The 15,903-nt window shown below is 50.8% G+C and overlaps 1 protein-coding gene and 1 long non-coding RNA gene across 3 annotated transcripts in view; one reads left to right on the top strand and one right to left on the bottom strand.

Moving 5' to 3' along the window:
- The window catches only part of LOC120039369 (zinc finger FYVE domain-containing protein 1-like), a 30,515-nt gene extending 17,999 nt beyond the window's left edge, over positions 1-12,516 (bottom strand). The window contains exons 1-3 of the mRNA XM_038984797.1: positions 11,113-12,516; positions 10,309-10,552; positions 9,866-10,126 (exon numbers count right to left, since the gene is read on the bottom strand). Of these exons, the coding sequence (XP_038840725.1) occupies positions 9,866-10,126; positions 10,309-10,552; positions 11,113-11,607 (1,000 nt within the window). The 5' untranslated portion in view covers positions 11,608-12,516. The remainder of the gene's footprint in view (positions 1-9,865; positions 10,127-10,308; positions 10,553-11,112) is intronic.
- Positions 12,517-12,634: 118 nt separating this feature from the next.
- Positions 12,635-14,558, top strand: LOC120039367. Of its 2 annotated transcripts, XR_005475387.1 has the most exons (4): positions 12,635-12,688; positions 13,007-13,105; positions 13,804-14,016; positions 14,483-14,558. It is a non-coding gene; the product is annotated as an uncharacterized LOC120039367 (long non-coding RNA). The 2 variants fall into 2 exon arrangements; XR_005475386.1 differs by having other exon boundaries at positions 12,645-13,105.
- Positions 14,559-15,903: the final 1,345 nt, after the last annotated feature.

The following is a 15,903-nucleotide window of genomic DNA, read 5'->3' as shown; positions in this document are numbered from 1 at the left end:
GGACCGTTGTGGTTGAAGACAGTCTCACCAAGCCAGGACCGTAGTGGCTGAAGACAGTCTCACCAGGACCCGTAGTGGTTTGAAGACAGTCTCCCCAAGAATGGACCGTTGTGGTTGAAGACAGTCCTCACCAAGAATGGACCGTTGTGGTTGAAGACAGTCTCACCAAGCCAGGACCGTAGTGGCTGAAGACAGTCTCACCAGGACCAGGACCGTAGTGGTTGAAGACAGTCCTCACCAGGACCGTAGTGGCTGAAGACAGGTCTCCACCAGGACCGTAGTGGCTGAAGACAGCCTCACCAGGCCAGGACCGTAGTGGCTGAAGACAGTCTCACCAAACCAGGACCGTAGTGGTTGAAGACAGTCTCACCAGGACCGTAGTGGTTGAAGACAGTCCTCACCAGGCCAGGACCGGAGTGGCTGAAGACAGCCTCACCAAGCCAGGACCGTAGTGGCTGAAGACACCCTCACCAAGCCAGGACCGTAGTGGCTGAAGACAGCCTCACCAGGACCGTAGTGGCTGAAGACAGTCTCACCAGGACCGTAGTGGCTGAAGAACAGCCTCACCAGGCCAGGACCGTAGTGGCTGAAGACAGTCTCACCAAACCAGGACCGTAGTGGTTGAAGACAGTCCTCACCAGGACCGTAGTGGTTGAAGACAGTCTCACCAGGCCAGGACCGTAGTGGCTGAAGACAGCCTCACCAGCCAGGACCGTAGTGGCTGAAGACACCCTCACCAAGCCAGGACCGTAGTGGCTGAAGACAGCCTCACCAGGACCGTAGTGGTTGAAGACAGTCTCAGCCAAGAATGGACCGTTGTGGTTGAAGACAGCCTCACCAAGCCAGGACCGTAGTGGCTGAAGACAGTCTCACCAGGACCGTAGTGGCTGTAGACAGCCTCACCAAGCCAGGACCGTAGTGGCTGAAGACAGTCTCACCAGACCAGGACCGTAGTGGTTGAAGACAGTCTCACCAGGACCGTAGTGGCTGAAGACAGCCTCACCAAGCCAGGACCGTAGTGGCTGAAGACAGCCTCACCAAGCCAGGACCGTAGTGGCTGAAGACAGCCTCACCAGGACCGTAGTGGTTGAAGACAGTCTCACCAGACCAGGACCGTAGTGGCTGAAGACAGTCTCACCAGGACCGTAGTGGCTGAAGACAGTCTCACCAGGACCGTAGTGGCTGAAGACAGTCTCACCAGGCCAGGACCGTAGTGGCTGAAGACAGTCTCACCAGGCCAGGACCGTAGTGGCTGAAGACAGTCTCACCAGGCCTGGACCGTAGTGGTTGAAGACAGTCTCACCAGGACCGTAGTGGCTGAAGACAGTCTCACCAGGCCAGGACCGTAGTGGCTGAAGACAGCCTCACCAAGCCAGGACCGTAGTGGCTGAAGACAGTCTCACCAGGCCAGGACCGTAGTGGCTGAAGACAGTCTCACCAGGACCGTAGTGGCTGTAGACAGTCTCACCAGGACCGTAGTGGCTGAAGACAGCCTCACCAAGAATGGACCGTTGTGGTTGAAGACAGTCTCACCAAGCCAGGACCGTAGTGGCTGAAGACAGTCTCACCAGACCAGGACCGTAGTGGTTGAAGACAGTCTCACCAGGACCGTAGTGGCTGAAGACAGTCTCACCAGGACCGTAGTGGCTGAAGACAGCCTCACCAGGACCGTAGTGGCTGTAGACAGTCTCACCAGGACCGTAGTGGTTGAAGACAGTCTCACCAAGCCAGGACCATAGTGGCTGAAGACAGTCTCACCAGACCAGGACCGTAGTGGTTGAAGACAGTCTCACCAGGACCGTAGTGGCTGAAGACAGTCTCACCAGGACCGTAGTGGCTGAAGACAGCCTCACCAGGCCAGGACCGTAGTGGCTGAAGACAGTCTCACCAAACCAGGACCGTAGTGGTTGAAGACAGTCTCACCAGGACCGTAGTGGTTGAAGACAGTCTCACCAGGCCAGGACCGTAGTGGCTGAAGACAGCCTCACCAAGCCAGGACCGTAGTGGCTGAAGACAGCCTCACCAGGCCAGGACCGTAGTGGCTGAAGACAGTCTCACCAGGACCGTAGTGGCTGAAGACAGTCTCACCAGGACCGTAGTGGCTGAAGACAGTCTCACCAGGCCAGGACCGTAGTGGCTGAAGACAGTCTCACCAGGCCTGGACCGTAGTGGCTGAAGACAGCCTCACCAAGCCAGGACCGTAGTGGCTGAAGACAGTCTCACCAGGCCAGGACCATAGTGGCTGAAGACAGTCTCACCAGGCCAGGACCGTAGTGGCTGAAGACAGTCTCACAAAGCCAGGACCGTAATGGCTGAAGACAGTCTCACCAGGACCGTAGTGGTTGAAGACAGTCTCACCAGACCAGGACCGTAGTGGCTGAAGACAGCCTCACCAAGCCAGGACCGTAGTGGCTGAAGACAGTCTCACCAGGCCAGGACTGTAGTGGCTGAAGACAGCCTCACCAAGCCAGGACCGTAGTGGTTGAAGACAGCCTCACCAGGACCATAGTGGCTGAAGACAGCCTCACCAGGCCAGGACCGTAGTGGCTGAAGACAGCCTCACCAAGCCAGGACCGTAGTGGCTGAAGACAGCCTCACCAAGCCAAGACCGTAGTGGCTGAAGACAGCCTCACCAAGCCAGGACCGTAGTGGCTGAAGACAGCCTCACCAAGCCAGGACCGTAGTGGTTGAAGACAGTCTCACCAGACCAGGACCGTAGTGGCTGAAGACAGCCTCACCAAGCCAGGACCGTAGTGGCTGAAGACAGTCTCACCAGGACCGTAGTGGTTGAAGACAGTCTCACCAGACCAGGACCGTAGTGGCTGAAGACAGCCTCACCAAGCCAGGACCATAATGGCTGAAGACAGTCTCACCAGGACCGTAGTGGTTGAAGACAGTCTCACCAGACCAGGACCGTAGTGGCTGAAGACAGCCTCACCAAGCCAGGACCGTAGTGGCTGAAGACAGTCTCACCAGGACCGTAGTGGTTGAAGACAGTCTCACCAGGCCAGGACCGTAGTGGCTGAAGACAGTCTCACCAGGACCGTAGTGGTTGAAGACAGTCTCACCAGGACCGTAGTGGTTGAAGACAGTCTCACCAGGCCAGGACCGTAGTGGCTGAAGACAGCCTCACCAAGCCAGGACCGTAGTGGCTGAAGACAGCCTCACCAAGCCAGGACCGTAGTGGCTGAAGACAGCCTCACCAGGCCAGGACCGTAGTGGCTGAAGACAGCCTCACCAAACCAGGACCGTAGTGGTTGAAGACAGTCTCACCAGGACCGTAGTGGTTGAAGACAGCCTCACCAGGCCAGGACCGTAGTGGCTGAAGACAGCCTCACCAAGCCAGGACCGTAGTGGCTGAAGACAGCCTCACCAAGCCAAGACCGTAGTGGCTGAAGACAGCCTCACCAAGCCAGGACCGTAGTGGCTGAAGACAGCCTCACCAAGCCAGGACCGTAGTGGCTGAAGACAGCCTCACCAAGCCAGGACCGTAGTGGTTGAAGACAGTCTCACCAAGCCAGGACCGTAGTGGCTGAAGACAGTCTCACCAAGCCAGGACCGTAATGGCTGAAGACAGTCTCACCAGGACCGTAGTGGTTGAAGACAGTCTCACCAGACCAGGACCGTAGTGGCTGAAGACAGCCTCACCAAGCCAGGACCGTAGTGGCTGAAGACAGCCTCACCAAGCCAGGACCGTAGTGGTTGAAGACAGCCTCACCAGGACCATAGTGGCTGAAGACAGCCTCACCAGGCCAGGACCGTAGTGGCTGAAGACAGCCTCACCAAGCCAGGACCGTAGTGGCTGAAGACAGCCTCACCAAGCCAAGACCGTAGTGGCTGAAGACAAACTCACCAAGCCAGGACCGTAGTGGCTGAAGACAGCCTCACCAAGCCAGGACCGTAGTGGCTGAAGACAGCCTCACCAAGCCAGGACCGTAGTGGTTGAAGACAGTCTCACCAAGCCAGGACCGTAGTGGCTGAAGACAGCCTCACCAAGCCAAGACCGTAGTGGCTGAAGACAGCCTCACCAAGCCAGGACCGTAGTGGCTGAAGACAGCCTCACCAAGCCAGGACCGTAGTGGCTGAAGACAGCCTCACCAAGCCAGGACCGTAGTGGTTGAAGACAGTCTCACCAAGCCAGGACCGTAGTGGCTGAAGACAGTCTCACCAAGCCAGGACCGTAATGGCTGAAGACAGTCTCACCAGGACCGTAGTGGTTGAAGACAGTCTCACCAGACCAGGACCGTAGTGGCTGAAGACAGCCTCACCAAGCCAGGACCGTAGTGGCTGAAGACAGTCTCACCAGGCCAGGACCGTAGTGGCTAAAGACAGCCTCACCAAGCCAGGACCGTAGTGGTTGAAGACAGTCTCACCAGGACCGTAGTGGTTGAAGACAGTCTCACCAGGCCAGGACCGTAGTGGCTGAAGACAGCCTCACCAAGCCAGGGCCGTAGTGGCTGAAGACAGCCTCACCAGGATCGTAGTGGCTGAAGACAGCCTCACCAGGACCGTAGTGGTTGAAGACAGTCTCACCAGGCCAGGACCGTAGTGGCTGAAGACAGTCTCACCAGACCAGGACCGTAGTGGTTGAAGACAGTCTCACCAGGACCATAGTGGCTGAAGACAGCCTCACCAAGCCAGGACCGTAGTGGCTGAAGACAGTCTCACCAAGCCAGGACCGTAGTGGTTGAAGACAGTCTCACCAAGCCAGGACCGTAGTGGTTGAAGACAGTCTCACCAGGACCGTAGTGGTTGAAGACAGTCTCACCAGGACCGTAGTGGTTGAAGACAGTCTCACCAGGCCAGGACCGTAGTGGTTGAAGACAGTCTCACCAGGACCGTAGTGGTTGAAGACAGTCTCACCAGGCCAGGACCGTAGTGGCTGAAGACAGCCTCACCAAGCCAGGACCGTAGTGGCTGAAGACAGCCTCACCAAGCCAGGACCGTAGTGGCTGAAGACAGCCTCACCAAGCCAGGACCGTAGTGGCTGAAGACAGCCTCACCAGGCCAGGACCGTAGTGGCTGAAGACAGCCTCACCAGGACCGTAGTGGTTGAAGACAGTCTCACCAGGCCAGGACCGTAGTGGCTGAAGACAGTCTCACCAGGACCGTAGTGGCTGAAGACAGTCTCACCAGGACCGTAGTGGCTGAAGACAGTCTCACCAAGCCAGGACCGTAGTGGCTGAAGACAGTCTCACCAAGCCAGGACCGTAATGGCTGAAGACAGTCTCACCAGGACCGTAGTGGCTGAAGACAGCCTCACCAGGCCAGGACCGTAGTGGCTGAAGACAGTCTCACCAAACCAGGACCGTAGTGGTTGAAGACAGTCTCACCAGGACCGTAGTGGTTGAAGACAGTCTCACCAGGCCAGGACCGTAGTGGCTGAAGACAGCCTCACCAAGCCAGGACCGTAGTGGCTGAAGACAGCCTCACCAGGCCAGGACCGTAGTGGCTGAAGACAGCCTCACCAAGCCAGGACCGTAGTGGTTGAAGACAGCCTCACCAGGACCATAGTGGCTGAAGACAGCCTCACCAGGCCAGGACCGTAGTGGCTGAAGACAGCCTCACCAAGCCATGACCGTAGTGGCTGAAGACAGCCTCACCAAGCCAAGACCGTAGTGGCTGAAGACAGCCTCACCAAGCCAAGACCGTAGTGGCTGAAGACAGCCTCACCAAGCCAGGACCGTAGTGGCTGAAGACAGCCTCACCAAGCCAGGACCGTAGTGGTTGAAGACAGTCTCACCAGACCAGGACCGTAGTGGCTGAAGACAGCCTCACCAAGCCAGGACCGTAGTGGCTGAAGACAGTCTCACCAGGCCAGGACCGTAGTGGCTGAAGACAGCCTCACCAAGCCAGGACCGTAGTGGTTGAAGACAGCCTCACCAGGACCATAGTGGCTGAAGACAGCCTCACCAGGCCAGGACCGTAGTGGCTGAAGACAGCCTCACCAAGCCAGGACCGTAGTGGCTGAAGACAGCCTCACCAAGCCAAGACCGTAGTGGCTGAAGACAGCCTCACCAAGCCAGGACCGTAGTGGCTGAAGACAGCCTCACCAAGCCAGGACCGTAGTGGCTGAAGACAGCCTCACCAAGCCAGGACCGTAGTGGTTGAAGACAGTCTCACCAAGCCAGGACCGTAGTGGCTGAAGACAGTCTCACCAAGCCAGGACCGTAATGGATGAAGACAGTCTCACCAGGACCGTAGTGGTTGAAGACAGTCTCACCAGGCCAGGACCGTAGTGGCTAAAGACAGCCTCACCAAGCCAGGACCGTAGTGGTTGAAGACAGTCTCACCAGGACCGTAGTGGCTGAAGACAGCCTCACCAAGCCAGGACCGTAGTGGCTGAAGACAGCCTCACCAAGCCAGGACCGTAGTGGCTGAAGACAGCCTCACCAAGCCAGGACCGTAGTGGCTGAAGACAGCCTCACCAGGCCAGGACCGTAGTGGCTGAAGACAGCCTCACCAGGACCGTAGTGGTTGAAGACAGTCTCACCAGGCCAGGACCGTAGTGGCTGAAGACAGTCTCACCAGGACCGTAGTGGCTGAAGACAGTCTCACCAGGACCGTAGTGGCTGAAGACAGTCTCACCAAGCCAGGACCGTAGTGGCTGAAGACAGTCTCACCAAGCCAGGACCGTAATGGCTGAAGACAGTCTCACCAGGACCGTAGTGGCTGAAGACAGTCTCACCAGGACCGTAGTGGCTGAAGACAGCCTCACCAAGCCAGGACCGTAGTGGTTGAAGACAGTCTCACCAGGACCGTAGTGGCTGAAGACAGCCTCACCAAGCCAGGACCGTAGTGGTTGAAGACAGTCTCACCAGGACCGTAGTGGTTGAAGACAGTCTCACCAGGCCAGGACCGTAGTGGCTGAAGACAGTCTCACCAGGACCGTAGTGGTTGAAGACAGTCTCACCAGGACCGTAGTGGTTGAAGACAGTCTCACCAGGACCGTAGTGGCTGAAGACAGTCTCACCAGGACCGTAGTGGCTGAAGACAGTCTCACCAGGCCAAGACCGTAGTGGCTGAAGACAGTCTCACCAGACCAGGACCGTAGTGGTTGAAGACAGTCTCACCAGGACCGTAGTGGCTGAAGACAGTCTCACCAGGACCGTAGTGGCTGAAGACAGTCTCACCAAGCCAGGACCGTAATGGCTGAAGACAGTCTCACCAAGCCAGGACCGTAATGGCTGAAGACAGTCTCACCAAGCCAGGACCGTTATGGCTGAAGACAGTCTCACCAGGACCGTAGTGGCTGAAGACAGTCTCACCAGGCCAGGGCCGTAGTGGCTGAAGACAGTCTCACCAGGCCAGGGCCGTAGTGGCTGAAGACAGTCTCACCAGGCCAGGACCGTAGTGGCTGTAGACAGTCTCACCAGGACCGTAGTGGTTGAAGACAGTCTCACCAGGACCGTAGTGGCTGAAGACAGTCTCACCAGGACCGTAGTGGTTGAAGACAGTCTCACCAGACCAGGACCGTAGTGGCTGAAGACAGTCTCACCAGGACCGTAGTGGCTGAAGACAGTCTCACCAGACCAGGACCGTAGTGGCTGAAGACAGTCTCACCAGGACCGTAGTGGCTGAAGACAGTCTCACCAGGACCGTAGTGGCTGAAGACAGTCTCATCAGGACCGTAGTGGCTGAAGACAGTCTCACCAGGACCGTAGTGGCTGAAGACAGTCTCACCAGGACCGTAGTGGCTGAAGACAGTCTCACCAGGACCGTAGTGGCTGAAGACAGTCTCACCAGGACCGTAGTGGCTGAAGACAGTCTCACCAGGACCGTAGTGGTTGAAGACAGTCTCACCAGGACCGTAGTGGCTGAAGACAGTCTCACCAGGACCGTAGTGGCTGAAGACAGTCTCACCAGACCAGGACCGTAGTGGCTGAAGACAGTCTCACCAGACCAGGACCGTAGTGGCTGAAGACAGTCTCACCAGGACCGTAGTGGCTGAAGACAGTCTCATCAGGACCGTAGTGGCTGAAGACAGTCTCACCAGGACCGTAGTGGCTGAAGACAGTCTCACCAGGACCGTAGTGGTTGAAGACAGTCTCACCAGGACTATAGTGGCTGAAGGCAGTCTCACCAGGACTATAGTGGCTGAAGGCAGTCTCACCAGGACTATAGTGGCTGAAGGCAGTCTCACCAGGACAGGACTATAGTGGCTGAAGGCAGTCTCACCAAATGTTTTGTTTCTGACCGATGGAACAACAAACTCCTAACTAAATGTCTGCAACATGGAAAAGAAAATGTCTGCAACATGTAAAGTGTTGGTCCCATATTTCATGAGCTGAAATAAAAGATCCCAGAAATGTTCCATACGAACAAAAAGCTGATTTCTCAGATTTTGTGCACAAATGTGTTTTACATCCCAGTTAGTAAGGATTTCTCCTTTGCCAAGATAATCCATCCACCTGACGGGTGTGACATATCAAGAAGCTGATTAAACAGCATGATCATTACACAGGTGCACCTTGTGCTGGGGACAATAAAAGGCCACTCTAAAATGTGCAGTTGTGTCTAACAACACAATGCCACAGATGTCTCAAGTTGAGGGAGTGTGCAATTGGCATGCTGACTGCAGGAATGTCCACCAGAGCTGATGCCAGATAATTGAATGTTAATTTTTCTACCATATCAACGTCGTTTTAGAGAATTCAGCAGTACATCCAACCGGCCTCACAATTGCAGACCACGTGTATGGCATCGTGTTGTTGAGCGGTTTGCTGATGTCAACGTTGTGAACAGAGAGCCCCATGCTGGGGTTATGGTATGGGGAGGTATAAGCTACGGACAACAAACAACAATTTCATTTTATCGATGGCAATTTGAATGCAGAGATACTGTGACGAGATCCTGAGGCCCATTGTCGTGCCATTCATCCTCCGCCATCACCTCATGTTTCAGCATGATAATGCACGGCCCCATGTCGCAAGGATCTGTACACCATACCTGGAAGCTGAAAATGTCCCAGTTGTTCCATGGCCTGCATACTCACCAGACACGTCACTCATTGAGCATGTTTGGGATGCTCTGGATCGACGTGTACGATGCTCTGGATCGACGTGTTCCAGCTGCCGCCAATATCCAGCAACTTCGCACAGCCGTCGAATAGCAGTGGGACAACATTCCACAGGCCACAATCAACAGCCTGATCAACTCTATGTGAAGGAGATGTGTCACACTGCATGAGGTAAATGGTGGTCACACCAGATACTGACTGGTTTTCTGATCCACACCCCTACCTTTTTTTGAAGGTATCTGTGACCAACAGATGCATATCTGTATTCCTAGTCCTGTGAAATCAATAGATTAGGGCCTAATCAATTTATTTAAATTGACTGATTTACTTACATGAAGTGTAACTCAGTAAAATCATTGAAATGGTTGCATTTATATTTTTGTTCAGTATAAAAGGCCAGTGCCAGAGGACCGGATATCTTTAAAGCCAGACATGTATTCACATGCAAGGCCACATAGCGCATTAAAATCAATAAAACCATTTTTAAATCAATTGTAAAACTAGCAGGTAACCAAATGCAGGGATACCTACACCTGATCCCAGCATTTTATCTCTCTACAGATGTCCATTCTAACTTTACCTGATAACTGATGTAGCCTGGTCCCAGATCTGTTTGTGCTCTGGACAACTCCATTATCATCATTGGCACGATAGCACAAACAGCCTGGCAGACAGGCTAAATGCCAACCAGAACCACCTACCTGATCCCAGTTAGTTTGGTGTGGATGGTCCCATGTAAGTGGGTGAACGTTCTAATAGGTTATAGTTTCCACAAGAGCCAAGTGTTAGGTTTTCATCCAATAGTACCTTAACAGCTTGATAAGCCTGGCAATGCCAACCCTGTACCTGAGCCCAGTAGCTTGGTGTGAACGGTCTCATGGAAGATAATAACAGCCGGTCCCAGAGTGGACAGAGGGACGTCCAGGCCACACCGGGTCGTAGTGGCCTTCAGCTCCCTAGTGAAGTGCTTCAGATAGGCGTCCGAAGCGTCGCCCAGGAACTTGAACAGGTCGTCATGGAGACGGTCGGCGTGGGTACGGTAGATGATGAGGTCGGAGACGGCTAGGACTTTGAGGAGCAGCCGGGTGCGCTGGCCCTGATTGGATCCTGGGTGGCCAATAGAGAGGAAGAGGACGTGTTAGTAGATGCCTCCTGACTGGTTACTGCTCCCACCGTTGTCTTTATTTGATATGATAGCAGATTAAATCGGCTATTGTGTCAATTGCGTGAATAAAAATGTCAGCTGACATTTAGCAACATTCCTGTCGTTGCCCCTCTCTCCTCCTCACCTGCCCCCAGCAGTCCCTCTGTGTCGATCACCACCACCCTGTGAATGGGGTCCATGGCAGCCCAGACCCCCACGGTGCATGACTCCTGAGTAGGGGACGTCTGGAACACCTCCCGCCCCAGGAAGAAGGTATGGTTCAGGGTGTGGGACTTCCCCTCCCCTGTGTTCCCGAAGATAGACACGACCTTGAGGAGTTCCTCAGGCCTACAGTCCAGCCGGCTCACAAAGTCTTCCTCATCCTTCAACTACAGGGGAAAGACAACAGAGCCCGAGGTGAGCTAGTTTAATCACCAACCGAGGTAGTAGAGCACAGCGTACCAAATGGTGCACTATTTCTGATTTAGTGACCTACTTTTGACCAGGACCCACTATAGATTAGTGTTCCATTTGGGATGTAGACATATTATGATCCAGGTCTTGAAACAACACCCATAGAAACCATGTATCCGTAGCAACTAACCCTAGTGACTTTTTAGATCTGAAAGCCAGTTTGTATGAGCCAATGGACAGGCTTCCAGTACGGAAGGCCATGGAGAAATCAAAAATATTGGTCCTTCAACCCAGACTGCAGGCAGTCTAAGCAAAAACAGGTTAACAATACCTAGACTGCATCCCAAATAGCACCATATTGCCTATAAAGTGCAATAGTTTTTGACCAGAGAACTATGGTAGTAGACTACTTTTGACAATATGACTACTGGTCAAAAGTAGGTCACTAAATCTATAGTGGGTCCTGGTCAAAAGTAGTGCCCTATTATAGGGAATAGGAAGCCATTTCAGATGTAGCCCAGGTCTTATCACTCACCTGCATCTCCTCCTTCGCATCCACCAGTAAGAAGCTGCACACCTTCTCCAGTTTTGCCTTGAGGGCCTCCATCTCCCCTCCATCCCCAGCCTCCAGGCTACTATCCTGGGCTTGACCCGGAGGAGGGTAGGGGGTCACGGGGTGCTTCCTCTTGTTTACCCCGCTATGGGTCCGCTTCTGGCAATCCAGACACAGGTTGATCTTACAGCCCTGGCAGCGCACCACCGCCCTCAGCCTGCCCCCGTTCGCCCCACACCCGCTGCTGTCGCCCTTACAAGAGTCACAGAATGGAACGTGTCCCGGGGCGATGCGGACACGGTCATGGTTCCTCATGCGTTCCTGACGATGGAGCTCTAGCTCGCAGCGGGCGCACTGCAGGCTTCCGCACTCGTCGCATTCGAAGGCGGCCTCGTCTGAGCCACCGCAGGCGTAGCTCTCCTGACACACCAGGATGGTGTTCATCCCCTTATCTACCGACGGACCTTGACCACTCATAATGATCACTTCAGTATGCTACTGCTAACAAGTGCACCTTTCTGTCGATAACCTGTGCCCGATGAGTCTAAAACTGCACCATGAAACCAAACTGCTGGGAAATATGTTTATGGCTATATTCTATAGTGTTAAAGATTTAAATGTATTCTTCTCTAGCGCATTATGCGTTTTTTTTCCCTAGTAGTGGTGTCTCTTCTATACTCCCCAAAACACTTAGCAGATGGACATTTAATATGAACTGTGATATGGCTATGTCAAAGTGACCTATGTCATCAAAGTACTCTACAGAGGTGCCTGTCTGTCAGCAAAACAATCACAACGACGACTTCCTACATACATGTCCAGAGATGCAGCTAGCTTACAAGCCCCATGTGCAAGTAATCGTTAGCTGTCAAACAGCAATAACATTGTAATTATCTTGCTACTGCTAGTTAGCCTACTGTACGGTTAGCTGTTGTTGTTATTGTTGTTGGCTAAGCCAATTTGACAGCAGAAATAGGCAATGGTGACTGTGTAAAAACATCAACAAATCCGCTTATAACAAAAGATGATACTTGCGTATTTTTCAGTTACTCTACATCAACCCCAACGACCAATTTCTCAAGCACCAAACCATCAACACAATCCTTCGTCAAACCAAAAAGATGGACCTAGTAACCAAGAACTGGCAGCTAGATTGTTTTCCCGGCGGACGGCGGCTGTTTCGTAACCTAAACCGTTGCTTCTACAGAGAAATACGCAATAATATTTTAATAGACAACATGGCATGCAGTGCAATTTATTCAGCACAAAGACACCGTTATTATGTATAGCTTGTTAAGATAATTTCGCTGCCCGACAGCTACATTTCATTAGATGTTGTTCCCAGTTTCATCAGCTGATCGGCTTGTTTTGATCCAGAGGTTAAAAGTTACACCGCGCATAGCATTCTGGGAAATGTAGTAAAGCTAGTAGAGTTGTTGCTTTGAATCGCTTTAATTTATCAATAATATGACTACATTCCCCACTATGCAACTCAATGTTTGTAGTTTGTTAGCTGGCTAGGAAGGTCAAAGAGGTTTTCTAATCGATTTTGTCCTAGGTTTGTGCAATAATCAATACTTAGTTAAAGGAAGTGCATGCCATTCCGGATCCATAAAATATGTTCGTTATTTTTTAGCTTTTTCTGTCTCCACATTGTTAGCTAGCTAGTAACGTTAACTCACTGCTATCTGAAGACGTTACAGCTAGCCCACAGTAGTTTGGAAATGGCTAGATATCGCTCCAGCCGTAATTGTTATCCAACAAGCGAGATCTTATGCAGAACGGTTATCAGCAATTCAATATGAAAGATGAAACACACATCGACGGCAAGGCCATCTCTTTGGAGTGTCAAAGTCACTCGGTTTTTTTTTTGCAGGGAGTTCACAGTTAGCCCCGCTAAAGTCTCCATAGGCAGAATGGTGGTGTACACTTGTGCTGTCTGCCTATCTGCCTACACATATTCTTCTTTACTGAGGTAAGGACACTAGGGCTGGCTCAGTCCCAAATGGCATCATATTCCCTATACAGTGTACTACTTTGAACCAAAAAGTACTACACTGTATATGGAATAGGGCCATTTGGGACTCCTCCTCGATACCTACTGGCATGTGCATCAGTGGTCAACAATCCTGCTCTTGGAGATCTCCTGGGAGTGCAGGCTTTTGTTCTTGCCCAACACTAACAATCTGTTTCAACCAACTGCATCCGATGTTGTGTAGTTGAATCAGGTGTGTTAGTGCTGGGATATAACAAAAGCCCACAACACCAGTAGCTCTCCAGAGCCACAGTTGGTGACCACTAAACTAAGTGACTCAGACGTATGCATAGAGATCATATGATACATGCTATATGTTAAATATGCCTAAATGTCTCCTACTGGTGTGACCTTGTGTAACCGATGTGAAATGGCTAGCTAGTTAGCGGCGGTGCGCGCTAATAGCCTTTCAATCGGTGACGTCACTTGCTCTGAGACCTTGAAGTAGTGGTTCCCCTTGCTCTGCAAGGGCCGCGGCTTTTGTGGAGCGATAGGTAACGATGCTTCGTGGGTGACTGTTGTTGATGTGTGCAGAGGGTCCCTGGTTCGCGCCCGGAGCGAGGGGACGGACTAAAGTTATACTGTTACACTTGTACGGTTCAATTAGTTCAACATCAATTTCATCTACTTCATTCCAGAACACAGCCGTTCTCTCCAGTGTCATAATCATCACCCTGGTCGGTATGATGGTCCACATCCACTTTGTGAACGTGGACCATGTGAGACGCTGCTCATCATTGGTTCCCTGGGTGACCAGGTGTCTTCTAGCGACGCCTCCGGCACTGAGTCCTACAGGCTTCATAGAGATGGGCAAGATCAAAGACATAGTAAATAATGAAGCTGTTCACATGGTGAGGAAAATCAAAGACATAGTAATTAATGAAGCTATTCACATGGTGAGGAAGATCAAAGACATAGTAATTAATAAAGCTATTCACATGGTGTGGAAAATCAAAGACATAGTAAATTAATGAAGCTTTTCACATGGTGAGGAAGATCAAAGACATAGTAAATTAATGAAGCTATTCACATGGTGAGGAAGATCAAAGACATAGTAATTAATGAAGCTATTCACATGGTGAGGAAAATCAAAGACATAGTAAATTAATAAAGATATTCACATGGTGAGGAAATAGAAGAATAATGAGCTATTTGTTTTCCTGCCAATCTATGTGTCTACAGTGGATTTGATCATCACTAAAGTCATTGATTTGCGTCTCGTTCAGGAGAAGCTAGGTGAATCCTGCTATAACTTATCTTAAAGGTTGATGATTTGCAAGGGCAGGGCAGTCAACAACGTTAACCTATTTGTTTCAGCCATCTACTACCTGTGCATCCTGCTGAAAGACCTCGCAGATCCTGATGCCGTTTCTTGCGTGTCCCGCTGTTTCAGGTGAGCCTCAGTCATTACTGATCTGTAAAATACTGTTTACGATGCACGTATGTGTGTTTAGTAAAACAACACTAGTGGTCTTGCTGTTGGTTAAAGTTGAATGAAAATGACTACTTTCGCCTTTGAATTGAGGTACTTTCACCCTGTTAAATCTCTATTATACCTGTTGGAATATAACCCACCTATTAATATTCTTTCAGAGCTCAAAGCCAAGACTGGGCTGCCTTGTCAAAGTGTACAAGAGCTGCCGGGAGATTCTAGCAAAGTGCTGATGGTGATGACGTTAAAGGAAGTGCATGCCATTCCGGTGATGGTGATGATGTTAAAGGAAGTGCATACCATTCCGGATCCATAAAATATGTTCCTTATTTGTTTTGCTTTTTCTGTCTCCACATTGTTAGCTAGCTAGTAACGTTAACTCACTGCTAACTGAAGACGTTACAGCTAGCCTACAGTAGTTTGGAAATAGCTAGATATCGCTCCAGACGTAATTGATATCCAACAAGCGAGATCTTATGCAGAACGGTTATCAGCAATTCAATATGAAAGATGAAACATACACCGACATCGACGGCAAGGCCATCTCTCTGGAGTGTCAAAGTCACTCGGGATTATAACCTACCTATTATTATTCTTTCAGAGCTCAAAGCCAAGACTGAACTGCCTTGTCAAAGTGTACAAGAGCTGCCGGGAGATTCTAGCAAAGTGCTGATGGTGATGACGTTAAAGGAAGTGCATGCCATTCCGGTGACGGCGACAGTCATCCTGGTAATTTGGTAAAGCGGTGTCGCTGACTTAACTTTATACCACTGGTTCAAACCACTGACATGCAACATGTTGATACTATTTATTTGGTTAAGTTATCAGTTCTCAATGGAAAGAAACTGATGATGATGATGATACGCCTGACATCATCATCATCAGCTGATTGTTTTTTTTACCCTCATTTCTCTCTTTAAATATTTTGAGGTACTTTTCCACACGCTAGGTTTTCAGTAATCGAAGAAACCTTGAGGTCGGTCATCCAACTAAAATACGAGTATCGCTAGAGAATTAGTTTATGAATGTAGGTCCTTACTTAAGAGTTACCTGATGTTATTATTTACTCAGATGCCTTAGTACAACCTGTCTCCATTTTTTTTTTATCCATCTACCTGAACAAAGTGTTTCCTGTAACCATGTCCTTACTTAATAATTTTAAGGATTTCTTATTGAAACAATCTATTTAGAAATAGTTTTTTTATTTATGCTTTTTAAAAAATTATTGTAATAATTATATTTGAAGAGTTAATAGTGTTTATTATCATGTAATAAATTGATACCATCACAAGCTGCTATTCTTTCC

Source organism: Salvelinus namaycush, unplaced genomic scaffold, assembly GCF_016432855.1.
Source record: "Salvelinus namaycush isolate Seneca unplaced genomic scaffold, SaNama_1.0 Scaffold267, whole genome shotgun sequence".
NCBI classification, from domain to species: domain Eukaryota; kingdom Metazoa; phylum Chordata; class Actinopteri; order Salmoniformes; family Salmonidae; genus Salvelinus; species Salvelinus namaycush.
The sequence above is the reverse complement of the archived record's forward strand: the minus strand, read 5'-3'. Positions and strand labels throughout refer to the sequence as shown.